Source organism: Balaenoptera musculus, chromosome 16 (assembly GCF_009873245.2).
Source record: "Balaenoptera musculus isolate JJ_BM4_2016_0621 chromosome 16, mBalMus1.pri.v3, whole genome shotgun sequence".
NCBI lineage: Eukaryota > Metazoa > Chordata > Mammalia > Artiodactyla > Balaenopteridae > Balaenoptera > Balaenoptera musculus.
In genome coordinates this window covers 28858879-28873343 of record NC_045800.1, presented here as the reverse complement: position 1 = coordinate 28873343, position 14465 = coordinate 28858879, and the positions used below count along the sequence as shown (strand labels likewise).

The 14465-nt window shown below is 42.8% G+C and overlaps 1 protein-coding gene across 1 annotated transcript in view; it reads left to right on the top strand.

The window, feature by feature from the left end:
- ABCC2 (ATP binding cassette subfamily C member 2) overlaps positions 1-14465 on the top strand; it is a 64193-nt gene that overhangs the window by 38627 nt on the left and 11101 nt on the right. The window contains 8 exon segments of the mRNA XM_036827854.1: positions 1052-1232; positions 6955-7075; positions 7355-7487; positions 8174-8393; positions 8543-8697; positions 10363-10518; positions 12029-12228; positions 13715-13841. Of these exon segments, the coding sequence (XP_036683749.1) occupies positions 1052-1232; positions 6955-7075; positions 7355-7487; positions 8174-8393; positions 8543-8697; positions 10363-10518; positions 12029-12228; positions 13715-13841 (1293 nt within the window).

The following is a 14465-nucleotide window of genomic DNA, read 5'->3' as shown; positions in this document are numbered from 1 at the left end:
CCTCTCTCTTGGATCAGTGAGTCAGCAGGAACTCACTCTCCCTCCTATGCCTGGTGCTGACTTCTGTCCTTAAGGCTAATTGGCTCCATTCATTCATGAACTGAATACCCACCCTGGGCCTGGTTCGTTGCAAAGACTGGGCACACAGATGAAAAGGTCTCATCCCTGCTCTCAAGTAACTTACAATCGAATTGGCAGACATACCAAAAAGCAAACAATATTATAATACAAGAATCATTTTTAATGGCAGAATATAAAACTACCGTGGAAACACTGGAGGAATACCCAGTTCTTGCCTGGGGATTCAGGAAAGGCTACCAGAAGAGCTGGCTTTGAGCTGAGACTCAAAGGATGAGCATCTCCCAAGTCTTCCTGATAAGAGCAACCTAGTGTCCGTGGGGCTGTGAAGTAGAGAGCAGAGGCAGTGGGCTTGGGCTGTCTCTCTAGAGGCCCATCTCAACCCCCTGGAGCCTATCTGAGTCTCATTACTGATCTGTGAGTGTTTATCTTTCTTTGAGTGGAATCCCTGTTTCAGTAGTCAATGTAGTCCATAAATAGACAAGAATACAAGGGATGCCAAGTCTTCCACGCCAGGGAGGGCCTGGGCCAAAGACACAATTTCTTGCCCTATAATGATTCTAACATACTAAAATAATCTGGGCAGTTCCTGTTAGATCAGTTACCTGTTTAGTGAGGGGGCAGTTAGTTTTGCATGCCTCAATTATATTGATAGCCCTTGATCTCAAGTGACGTCCTAAGCCCAACTCTTGGCTACCAGGAAGCTGGAGGAAAACGTGTGCAGGGCAAACCTCATTGTCGCTACAGGAAAATAACCGTGAATATATCCATGATGACAGGAGTCTCATCTTACACATGGGGTCAGGTTTTAGGATGAGGTGCTGGGAAGTAAAGAGGAAGTAAAAGAGATCAAGTGGTCAGGACCACATTTTGAAGGAAAGCCCCACAGTGACTGTGTTTTTCCTTTTTAATAGTCAGCTGAGGAACGTGGTGGACATAGGGTAGTCAGCACAACTTACTGTTATTTTTACAGACTCGACTCTTGGTGACACACAGCATTCACTTTCTTCCCCAAGTGGATGAGATTGTGGTTTTGGGGAATGGCACCATCTTGGAGAAGGGATCCTACAGCACTCTGTTGGCCAAGAAAGGATTGTTTGCTAAGAATCTGAAAACATTCATAAAACAGACGGGTCCTAAAGACGAGGCCACAGGTATGTGAAGAGGATTGGAACAGGATAGAACTTGGGTAGGGAAGGGGTAGCAGTAGTAAACTACCACTGTTTACCTCCTGAACTGTTCAGTATCCAGTGAACTAAATTTGGAAATGAATTATCCAGAGATCCAATATCTGTTCTTTCTGTGTTTTGTGTCTCTGTAAAGAAACTCAAACATAGAAACTTTATATCTGAGCCAAACTGGGGGATAATCCTGCTCATCTAGTCTCTGACATGCAATCAAAGGGCACTCTTTAGAGGATGACTGGAGGTTTGGGGTGATTAGCCCTTGTGGGAGAGACACCAGTGGCACAAGGGGCCCCCTTTTAGGGAATGCCCTGCTTCTATTGACTCAAGTCACATATTCCACCCCATCTACCTAAATTCATGAAAACCACTTCCTGGACAGCTTTGTAATACCTGGTACTAATAATGTACTGCTAAACTGTTGATAAGCCCTAACAAAGGGATCTTGACTAATACACCAAAAGCCACTGGGTGTTTTGAACCAGAAAAAAAAAGTCATGGCAGTTGCATAGTCTCACAGTATACCACAGGAATAGCCCCTACCCAATACCACTACCACTGGGGTCGCTGATTAGCCCCAGTCAGTAATGGAGCCCTGGTCTCTGGGGTCCTTCCCAAGAACCTGCCAGCAGTAGTCCTGTGCATGGTTCTGGGTATCTGCTTCAGGTAGCAATTATCAGCAGGAGGTCAGGACTGAGAAAGCAAGATCTGGAGGGTACAGGGTCATTCCAAAAGTCAATCCGAAGAGGCAGTAACTACAGAGCCTGCAAGTGGGATCACAGTCAGGCCTTGAGGTCAGGACATGTGATGGTTTAAAACCACGAGATTCGGAAAGAAAAGCCTAAACCAAGAAGTCTGTAAGCATTGGTGGGACAGGGCGGGAACAAAGAATACGATGGTGTGGGCTATAGGGTCTGGGACCCAGCCCAGGAAAGTGGGGCAGGGATTCCAGCAGAAAGGAAGGGGTCAGAGCTTTCCATCAGTCTTTATATGCTCCGCAACAGGCCTGGAGAAAACAAAAAGCACCTGCTTGGGGACTGAAGATCTCAAGCAAAGGGCAGTGTCTGATGCTGGATACCCCTGAGTTACTGCTCAGTCAACCACATCACCACAACTTGGACAGTTTTCTCCTTCTAATTCTACCTTTATTTTTTTATTTTTTATTTTAAAATTCATTTATTTATGGCTGTGTTGGGTCTTCATTTTTGTGCGAGGGCTTTCTCTAGTTGTGGCAAGTGGGGGCCACTCTTCATCACGGTGCGCGGGCCTTTCACTGTCGTGGCCTCTCTTGTTGCGGAGCACAGGCTCCAGACGCGCAGGCTCAGTAGTTGTGGCTCACGGGCCTAGTTGCTCCGCAGCATGTGGGATCTTCCCAGACCAGGGCTCGAACCTGTGTCTCCTGCATTAGCAGGCAGATTCTCAACCACTGTGCCACCAGGGAAGCCCTCTCCTTCTAATTCTAAACTTTTTTTTTCTGATTTGTGTTTCTGAGTTTCTAAGTTCTGTTTATAAACCCCCATGTGTAGAGAGCCCCTTTGAAAAATCCTATCTTTTGTGTACAAAGGACAGTTTGCAAAACAGCTCATTAAACCCTTGTTCTGGGAAACATTGATAGGCCATTTCTGCGAAGTTGTATAAGCCCCACTGCCTGGCATGCTGTTGTGTTGGTTCTGGGGCTTAAGGTACAGACTACAAGATGGTAGAATAAAGGGAAGGTCAGGAGGGCAAAGGTAACCTATATCAATATTGGCTCTGTGTATTTCCTAATTAGCTGCCATAACAAAACACTACAAATTGGGTGTCTTAAACAACAGAAATGTATTGTCTCACAATAGAAGAGGCTAGAAGTCCAAAATCAAGGTGTCAATAAGATTGGTTCCTTCTGAAGGCAATAGGGGAGGATCTATTCCATGTCTTTCTCCTAGCTTCTGGTGGTTTGCTGGCATTCTTTGGCATCCTTCATATCAATCTCTGCCTTCATCTTCACATGGTGTTATACCTTATGTGCATTTGTGTCCAAATTTCCCCTTTTTACAAGGACATCAGACATATTGGATCAGGGGCCCATGCTAATGGGCCTAATAGAGATGTTCTCTATTTGGTGAGAACTTTTCTTTAGATCTTTGGACATGGTTTCCTGTTGTTCTTTGAATATATTTATCATAGCTGATTTAAGTCTTTGTCCGGTAAGTCCAACATCTGTGCTTCCTCGAGTATAGTTTCTTTTGACTGCTTTTTTCCTGTGTACAGTCCAATACTTCCCTGATTCCTTGTATGTCTCATAATTTTTTGTTGAAAACCGGTCTTTTTTTTTTTTAAAACATCTTTATTGGAGTATAATTGCTTTACAATGGTGTGTTAGTTTCTGCTTTATAACAAAATGAATCAGCTATACATATACATATATCCCCATATCTTCTCCCTCTTGCGTCTCCCTCCCACCCTCCGTATCCCACCCTCCCTATCCCACCCCTCTAGTTGGTCACAAAGCACCGAGCTGATCTCCCTGTGCTATGCGGCTGCTTCCCACTAGCTATCTATTTTACACTTGGTAGTATTAATAAGTCCATGCCACACTCTCACTTCGTCCCAGCTTACCCTTCCCCCTCCCCGTGTCCTCAAGTCCATTCTCTACATCTGTGTTTTTATTCCTGTCCTGCCCCTAGGTTCTTCATAGCCATTTTTTTCTTTTTTCTTTTTTTTTTAAGATTCCATATATATGTGTTAGCATACAGTATTTGTTTTTCTCTTTCTGACTAACTTCACTCTGTATGACAGACTCTAACTCCATCCACCTCACTACAAATAACTCAATTTCGTTTCTTTTTATGGCTGAGTAATATTCCATTGTATATATGTGCCATATCTTCTTTATCCATTCATCTGTCAATGGACACTTAGGTTGCTTCCATGTCCTGGCTATTGTAAATAGAGCTGCAATGAACATTGTGGTACATGACTCTTTTTGAATTATGGTTTTCTCAGGGTATATGCCCAGTAGTGGGATTGCTGGGTCATATGGTAGTTCTATTTTTAATTTTTTAAGCAACCTCCATACTGTTCTCCATAGTGGTTTTATCAATTTACATTCCCACCAACAGTGCAAGAGGGTTCTCTTTTCTCTACACCCTCTCCAGCATTTATTGTTTGTAGATTTTTTGATGATGGCCATTCTGACTGGTATGAGGTGATACCTCATTGTGGTTTTGATTTGTATTTCTCTAATGATTAGTGATGTTGAGCATTCTTTCATGTGTTTGTTGGCAATCTGTATATCTACTTTGGAGAAATGTCTATCTAGGTCTTCTTCCCATTTTTGGTTTGGGTTGTTTTTTTGATACCGAGCTGCATGAGCTGATTGTAAATTTTGGAGATTAATCCTTTGTCAGTTGCTTCGTTTGCAAATATTTTCTCCCATTCTGAGGGTTGTCTTTTGGTCTTGTTTATGGTTTCCTTTGCTGTGCAAAATGTTTTAAGTTTCATTAGGTCCCATTTGGTTATTTTTGTTTTTATTTCCATTTCTCTAGGAGGTGGGTCAAAAAGGATCTTGCTGTGATTTATGTCATAGAGTGTTCTTCCTATGTTTTCCTCTAAGAGTTTTATAGTGTCTGGCCTTACATTTAGGTCTTTAATCCATTTTGAGTTTATTTTTGTGTATGGTGTTAGAAAGTGTTCTAATTTCATTCTTTTACATGTAGCTGTCCAGTTTCCCCAGCACCACTTATTGAAGAGGCTGTCTTTTCTCCATTGTATATTCTTGCCTCCTTTATCAAAAATAAGGTGACCATATGTGGGTGGGTTTATCTCTGGGCTTTCTATCCTGTTCTATTTATCTATATTTCTGTTTTTGTGCCAGTACCATACTGTCTTGATTACTGAAAACCGGTCATTTTAAATAGTGTAACAGTTCTGGAAATATGATCTCTCTCCCCTCCATCCTCAACCAGGGTTTGCTTTTGTTGTTCCTCCTGTTTAGTTTCCTGAACTAATTCTGTTAAGTCTACAATCTTTGTCTCATGTGGCCATAGAAGTGCCTGCTTGGTTAGCTTAGTGGTCAGATAATGATTGGACAGAGATTTCCTCAGTTGCCTGGAACCGATACATCACTCAGCCTTTGCTGAGAGGCTCTGTGGGGATGGGGAGTGGGGGTGGACATGTCTAACATGCCAGCAGGCAATTTATAGTTCTGCCTCAGCCTTTTTTCCCTGCTTGCACAGAGTCTGAAGGTAAGCCAGAGGTAAGAGAATAGGACATTCTCAAGTCTTTCTTGGGTTGGCATGCGTGCAACCCTACACATGTGTATGACATTCTCGATTGCCAGGAATATACTGAAGATATCAAAGCTCCCTATGGATATCTTATTCCCCAGGTTTTTTTTCCTCTTAAGTTCTTGGTCAGTTTCTTCTTTGCCCCAACTGTTATCACTGCCTCAGGCAGCTGTGATGTTAAACAACTACTGCTGATTGTTAGAGCCAACTCCAAGTCAGGTTCAATAAAGACAAGCCCTGTGAATGGGGTTTTCCAGGGAACTGCCAGACAGGTCAAATAATGACAATTCTCCAGCAGTGAGGTTTTGAGCATGTTCTGAATCCACTCTGTTCCTTCCAGCAGCTGCTAGGCTGGTGATTTTCATGGTTACAATGATTGTGAGGCTGTTGGTTTTCTAGGCTACAGCAGATCTAAGGAGAGGGGAATAGGAATAGGGTAAATTAAACTATTACAAAACTTACTGTTCTTTCTGAGATTTAACCACTTTTCTTAAATAAATGCTCCTGGATTGTTGCAAGCCTTTGGTTAATTTCAAAGTTATGGAAAATTTGATTTTGACAATTTTTGGCCAGTATGCTCACTGCTTTTACAGAGGTACCAATTTCTGGAGGTCATAACTCTACCATTTTCACAGACCAAGCTGTTTTACCTTTTATTTTCAGGATATGTTTTTTTGTTTGTTTGTTTTTTATTTTATTTATTTATTTAAATTTATTTATTTAATTTATCTATTTTTGGCTGCATTGGGTCTTTGTTGCTGCACGAGGGCTTTCTCTAGTTGCAAGCGAGCAGGGGCTACTCTTCATTGCAGTGCACGTGCTTCTCATTGCGGTGGCCTCTCCTGCTGCAGAGCAAGGGCTCCAGGTGCGTGGGCTTCGGTAGCTGTGGCACCCAGGCTTAGTTGCTCCTTGGCATGTGGGATCCTCCCGGACCAGGGCTCGAACCCATGTCCCCCACATTGGCAGGCGGACTCCCAACCACTGCGCCACCAGGGAAGCCCCCAGGATATGTTTTTTAAAATGCTTTAAATTAATAAAATTTCTCAAATTATTTGAATTTCAAGCAGAACATTTTAAATTTACACTCACTTTTTTAGTCATTTCTGGGGATTATGACTCTTCTGTCTACTGTAACCCTTAAAAGTTCTTTCCTGCTCCAAAGGAACTTACAAGCTTCTGGGAATATTCTTCTCCTTTTTGACCGTTTCTCTTCCAGTGGAATATTAACTCACCTCTCCTTTATCCTGGTATTTTTCAATGAGATGTCCTAATAAATTGTATTTCTGGAGTAAAAGATTCCAACCTGTGTGTACATCTGGGATCTCTTATTAAGACCAACAAGATCAGAAAAGACTTCTCTTCTTGTTCATAGGGCTATGACAGCTCTATGCAGCTATCTCCCTAACCTTTGATGTGTCTCCTAGTCAATGAGGACAGTGAAGAAGATGACTATGGGCTGATGCCCAGTGTGGAGGAAATCCCTGAAGATGTGGCCTCCTTGTCCATGAAAAGAGAGAACAGTTTTCATCGAACATTTAGTCGCAGGTTGGTCATACATTCAGCTGGCAGCCCCCATCACTTCCATAGTTCCACTTGATCATTCTCTTTTTCTCTGTGGACTTTTCCTGAGTGTCCACATGGACACTCCCAGCTCTTCTTTTGTTTCCCTGCATGGGGAGGAGGGTTGGGGTGGTGTGTTTCCCCCATGACCATCTGCTCTGAAATGCACTTTGATGTGAGCAGAGCGACTGTGACACCTGCTTGCAAGAAGACCCTCGGGATGCATCTACATGCTCAGGAAGGCTTCCCCTCTCAATCTCTCAGTTCTAGGTCCAGTAGCAGGCGTCTGAAGTCCTTAAAAGACTTGAAAACTCGGAATGTGAATATCCTGAAGGAGGAGGAAGAGCCAGTGAAAGGACAAAAACTAATTAAGAAGGAATTCATACAAACTGGAAAGGTAAACACCACAGTAAAAAGTACCATTAGAGGTGATATAAGGCTTGGGATTTGAACATTTTTAAGTTTGATGACTTGAATACCTATCTACAGAGGGATATGTCTTGTGTGCTTTGCCAGTCTTTAAATTTATCATTGAAATGTTAGCAGAGGCTCTGGGCTTTTTATCAAATTGTATTTCCATGAAGAATGACATGTTTCCTGTGAATATCCTCATACTACACTTCATGAGTGTTTGATTCCATTCTGATATGTGGTAAAAACAAAAATGCTTTGAGATGCAATTCCGGGAGCCACAGAACACCAATATATCAAGCTCATAGCACACAATTCAAATTAATAAAACTTAAAACCAGGCTCTTAAATTTCAGATCTTAACTTAAACATTAATAAAACAGATTCCAAGGTCTGTGGTATAGCCTTATCTGTCCCACTCTGTTTTTATATCTTTTCCTCTTAATTGCATCTAGAAGCTCATTAATAATCTGATGGTTATTTACCCTGCATTATATTTCAGCATTGATTATCATCCTGGCCCAGTACAGAAATGTGATCACAGACTACCAAATTTTGCCACCTGCTATCCACTTTCCAAAGGACTGTACTCCCCCTATGATTGGTATTCTAGGTAACTCCTCACCAAAAGCCGCTAGGAACTCTACTAATATTGAGGTGGGGGTTTTGCAGGTGAAGTTCTCCATCTACCTGAAATACCTACAAGCAATAGGATGGTGTTCGATATTCTTCATTATCTTTGGGTTTGTGCTCTATTCCGTGTCTTTTATCGGATCGAACCTCTGGCTCAGTGCTTGGACCCGTGACTCTAAAACCTTCAATAGCACCAACTATCCAGCCTCTCAGAGGGACCTGAGAGTTGGCGTCTATGGAGCTCTGGGATTAGCACAAGGTATGTGTGACGGCTACGGCAGCCATCTCTGAGACAGTCTGTCAGGTCCACGTCCTTTGCCTGGACTCATGAAAAATTTGCTATTATGTCCTGCACAAGTCTTCAGGGATCCCTGTGCATGGTGCTGACTAAACTGGTTCCATTTCCAGGCATATTTGTGCTCATAGCAAATCTCTGGAGTGTCTATGGTTCCGTCCATGCAGCAAACATTCTTCACAAGCAGCTGCTGAACAATATCCTTCGAGTACCCATGAGTTTTTTTGACACAACACCCATTGGCCGGATAGTGAACAGGTTTGCTGGTGTAAGTATCTCAAGGGCTGTAAGACGTGTTTATATTCTGAGGATCTTTTTATTTCTGACAGGGAAAGAATTCTCATGTGCCCCTAGTCAACACTGGGCAGTTCCAGTTCTTTGGTCCACTCAGCATGCAGATATTTCTTGAACACCTTGTGTGAGGTCCTAAGGATCCTGGGGTTACAGGGATGAACAACTCTTTCCCTTTAAGTAGCTCACCATCTAATGAGGGGGACGGCCAAGGAAGTAAAGGATTATGATAGAATATAGGAAAACCAGTAACAACGATGTGTACAGTGGCATTCTCGGAGTACAAAAGAGTGACAGAGAAAAGAAACCAGCTCAACCTGGGTGACTGAGGGTGGGAAATGTCAGAAAAGGAGGGACTTAACTCTAGAAGTTAGCCAGGGAGATGGCGGGGGTAGGGGATGGGTGAGTGGCAGAAGCAGGATGTGAAGGATTACTCTGCAGAGGGAAAAACACAAGTAAAAGCACTATCACTAGTTGTGACAGTGAATAAAAGAGATAGCAGGACAACCCTTTGCTTGGTCGCTGCCTCCATCCCGAAACTCCCATCTTTGATGCTTTAAAAATAAGTAAACGAGGTCTGGATTGTGGAATCCTATGATTTTAATGGGGTTCTCCATCGACTGCAGATTCTGGGACCCTTAGCATTCATTCATTCAACATATATTGAGTACCTTCTATGAGCCAAGGACTGTACTAGGCATTGGGATGCTCAGTAAATGTTAAGATCATATAGATGGCTCTCTTCCATGGGCCAGACCGAAGTCATTGATTCTCAATGAACATAAGGTGGAAATTTCAGGAACAGAGGAAACTAGACAATTCTGAATAATATTCAACTATCACCAACAGAATTTTCAGTCTTCTGTTTGTAGAAGAGGGTGCACATTTAAAAAAACTGTCTGAGGAGCTCTGAGGCCTTATTTGTTTGGTCTTGGAGCAGACACAGAAAGTCTAGCTCCCAGCCCACCGGCAGGTTCTGGGGACATGGTGACTGCTTCAAAAGTGGGCAGGCCCCCACTTGTCACCTTCCTCTGGAACAAAGATGGTTGGGTATGATGTCACTGGAGACAACTTAAGTGGGCTTTCTGCTCTTAAATACAACCTAAAAAAGTACACAATTTTGGATGGGGAGATTTCACACAGGAATTTTGCAAATGTTGCACACTCTTTTCTGCTGTTGTTATATATAATATATATATATATATATATATATATATATATAATTAATCTTCTGAAAAAGAGATCTTACTGTGAGTTACTTAGGCAACAGTCATATTTTGCTAACTGCTTTTGCATGAAAAAGGAAACTGTCATTAATTATATAGTATGTTTTGCGGAGGAGGTGGCTCAGACCATAAAGGAGAATTAGACCTAGGGTCCTCTGGAGCCGATGACTGAGCCCTTAAGAGGAGATAAAGGAGGGGGTGGAGGAAGGAAAGATGGAGAATCTGTGCCAGGTAAGGGTCAAAATTAATCTGCATAGAACTAATAGCTGGTGAGGATTTCTTTTTTTCTTTCAGCCCTGGACATATAGTTATTTGCATTTTGATGTGACTGAGCAAATTCCCTGCTGGAACTGAGAAGATGTAAAATGTCATAGGAATTCATTAGCACACCCTCTCTCCTTCTTATGTGTCCCTAGGATATCTCCATGGTGGATGACACCCTCCCCACGTCTTTGCGCAGCTGGGTTTTGTGCTTCCTGGGCATCACCAGCACCCTGGTCATGATCTGCCTGGCCACTCCAGTCTTCGTCGTCGTCATCATCCCTCTTGGCATCATTTACGTGTCTGTTCAGGTAGGTTTGGAAATGGCTAGGTTTCCTTCCTTCTCTACTTATAAAAGCCCAAGCTCCTTCCTGAGACTCTTCTCTTGTGTTTATTGCTAGTCACTCTCCCCTCTCCAGCATCTTCGTCATTGAGCCAGATATTAACATACCAAGGAGCCCGTAGGCCACTTTCTGAAGCTGAAGTGTTAGCACTGATGGGTGGGTGGAAGTTCACGGTCAATCTCACCTTAACTGCTGCCCCGCACCCCGCAAGTCTAAGTGGGGCATATTTATGTTTGGATCCAAGACTATTTTGAGGTTGGCTCTGGACAAAGTCTTGAAGCTCTGTAAGACCCTTCATGATGGTAAGGTAATTGGTTGCTTCTAGAAGAGTTGTGCTAAGGCTGCTTCCTTGGTTGGCTTAGGATTATCTACTTGGAGATGTCCCTCAGCAGGAGCCCGGTCTCTTTTCACTTCAGGGCAGCTCTCCTTTCACTGGGGTGTCTGTGGGTGGTTTAGGCTCAATTCCAGTGTGTTCTTGAGGACACAGTTAGCTTAAGAGCCAAGCCTCACAGAAAAACTAGAGCAAATGCAAGGGGCTCCACGCCCATGATAAAAACTGATGAGGGGAGGGAAGCTGTGGAGAGAATTCTTGTTCCACCATTTACCTTTGGGATGAATTGATCACCTTGAGAAAACAATTCTGAAGCCCTTCAGTCAAGGGCAGACTTGTGGCCTGTGGTAAGTTGACACCCCCTGGTGTTTGTGTTGAGTTCCTCAGGAACATCGTCATCTTTGTCAGTAACAAACCAACAAATAAGAGGCAGGATTATTTGAGGAAATGTCCAGGTATAACATTTTGAATTCTGACTCTCAAATGCCCAGTTCTTTCCTAGTTTCAACAAATCCTCTTGGAATCTAGTAGCACCACTAAGCCACCCCACTGAACCTCCCCCTTCAGCCTGTGCTATTACATCCAGTTCCAGTACTTAGACCCTCAGCATTCCACACACCTCCAAATGATCTTTACCTTCACACACTGTCAAAGCACAATTTTGGTCACTTACCTGATTCTATTCAATTTTTATCAAAACCTTGGCATACCTTTCTTGGACCATTTACTGCCCATCTCCACTTTCCACACCCCTCAGTTCCCAGCAGCATTTATAAAATCTTTTAGAGACTGTTTTTCTAACCACTACAAAACTGTCATTTAGACAATATGTGCAGATTCTTGGGACCATACGGATTAGGCCGACAAAAATCCTTACGTGGTTTGAAAATTCCAACCTCTAGGGCTGAGGTGTGGTGTCCTCGCTTTCGTGCTCCTCTGTTCCCTCCAACCCCAGATCTTCCCATCATCCTCTTCCTCTGAGCCTCTCTCATTTCTCCTCTGGTCAGAGATGAGACCAGAGCCGCTTCTCTGTTCAGATGTGAGCTGTGGCCTCAACGTAAAGAATACTGGGTCACGGCCATGAAGGAAGAGGTATAGCATATGTGATATGATTGTATGACTGAGTCTTCACTTTTTTGGGTCCAGATATTTTATGTGGCTACTTCCCGCCAGCTGAGACGACTGGACTCTGTCACCAGGTCCCCAATCTACTCTCACTTTAGTGAGACTGTGTCAGGTTTGTCTGTTATCCGCGCTTTTGAGCACCAGGAGCGATTTCTAAAGCACAATGAGATGGCGACGGACACCAACCAGAAATGTGTCTTTTCCTGGATTACCTCCAACAGGTGAGGCTGCCCCTGAATATTCACCCAAATATGTGCTTCGGGGTTCTGCACTTTTGACATTAGCTGTGGGAGGGCAGGCGTGGCCAGTGTTGTGAAATTCACTCTTGCCGAACACGCCTGTCATGTGAGTAGAGAGGAGAAAGCATGAGCTTTGGAGTCAGAGACTGGGTCCCTCTGTCTGCTCTGCCATTTACCAAGCTGGGTGAATTGTCTTGACCCCTCTCAGGAAAATCTCATTTTCTTTGTTTGTACAATGGCTGGAACACAACCTACCTCACAGGTTTACTGAGGAAGTCACATGACATCTGTGAGCATTTGATAACCCAGGTACTGTTCAGGTGCTGGGTGAACTGGACATTCGATTTGCTTCCCTGAGAATGGATGTGAGATTCTCCATAGGCAGGACACTCTTTGTAGGGTGGTGAAAGAAGCAGAGGTTGGAGGGAGGAAAGCTGGGAAATTTTAGGCAAAATCAATGATGACAGAAATGAAAAGCTCACATCCTGTGAGGTGAATCCGAAAAGGGTGAGCATTCTTGATTCCTCCAGCTTCATTAGACCCTGGCAAGAAGTCATGTGTCCTTGGGGGAGGAAGGTCTTTTTCAGGAAGCGAAAACTCTTGAGTGGCTTCTACACTGTCTTGCGGTGTGAAGGGCAGGCTAATGATGCTTAGTATTACCTGGAACATGGAGAGGTCAGAAATTTGATTGTAAAGATATGTTATATCTTAGATACTTTCCAAGAAGGAAACAGGCATAAGAGTCAATTTTCTGTTGGACCCCCATTGTAAAATATGTATCATATTTATTTGTACACATGCTAGAATTATTCAAATTTAGTTAAATACATTTTACTGGGAAAGTCAGTTTTCATAAATTACATCAATCTACATACTATTCAGTTCTCTACAAAGCCCGACATACCTCCCTGTCATCAGCTCACACCTAATTTCCCTCCACCTCCAGCTTCTTCTCTACCTTTTTAAAATCATGAAATCAGACAGGGTACATTGAACCTTCCTGTGGTGATTTCTTTCTAACCTTACATTTGGATTCTTTATGCCATTGTTTCCCATGCCTAATCAAAAGAACCCATTTGGAACATTTGTTAAAATGCAGATTCCTAAAACCCATTCCCTGAATCTCCTGGGGAAGAGTCCAGGAATTCTTTGCATGAATTTGTGTATTTTTAACAATTGCCACCAGATGATTCTTATGATTTGGCAAGTTTGGGAGACATTGAACTAAAGGATTCCCTTAGTTTAGCAAACTCTTCTAGTATCTTTTTAAATGCAATTTATTTTCTAAAATCCAATTTAAAAGACTTTAGGAACACATGGCGTAGTCAAATTGAGGCACCTCCTAAGAACGCAGCCCTACCAACTCAAGCCCTCTGAGAATGTTCTAGGAACACCTAGGTTGCTGGGTAAGGTAAGGAAGAGGACACCTCTCAGTGACACCTCTTTCTCTGGTTCTGTTGCCCTCCAGGTGGCTTGCAGTTCGTCTGGAGCTGATTGGGAACCTGATCGTCTTCTTTTCATCCTTGATGATGGTTATTTATAGAGATACCCTAAGTGGGGACACTGTGGGCTTTGTTCTGTCCAATGCACTCAGTGTGAGTCTGAAGGTTGGGAGTTTGGTTGAATTCATGCATTATTCTTAAATGGAGTCTAGGGTATACCGTGGAGTCTGTGCTCTTGATTCCTTTCTAGATCCAGAGCGACCAGGGGAGACTGAGGTTCAAACCCTGGCTCCATCTCTTACTAATTGTGTAACCCATGGACAGGCTCCTTTCCCTTTCTAAGTAGGTACCAGTGTCATCTGGGAAACTGGACATAAATTTTCTTGCCCTGGGTAGTTAAGGAAGCAATCTCAGATGATTCAATATAATAGTTTCCTGTCTCTTTGCTTGATTATAATCAAAAGAGAAAATAAATGAGTTTCTATTATAATACAGCAGTAACCAAAAAGTCTTCTGAACACATAACTTCGATGTTTATTTTGTTAAATCACAGAATAATTGGAGTTAATTTTAATAAAGAATATAGAGTCTACTAGAACTATATAATGCATCCCCCGTTTGACTAAGGGATAGATATCAGATGTTATTTCCTACCACTCAGTGACTGGCACTATGGTAAATGTTTAATGAATGATACTCATTTAATGAGTCATTTAGCCAGCTTTTGTGGACTCTTTCTGAACTAATATACTGGGGGTCTGCATAGCTACCAGCAGG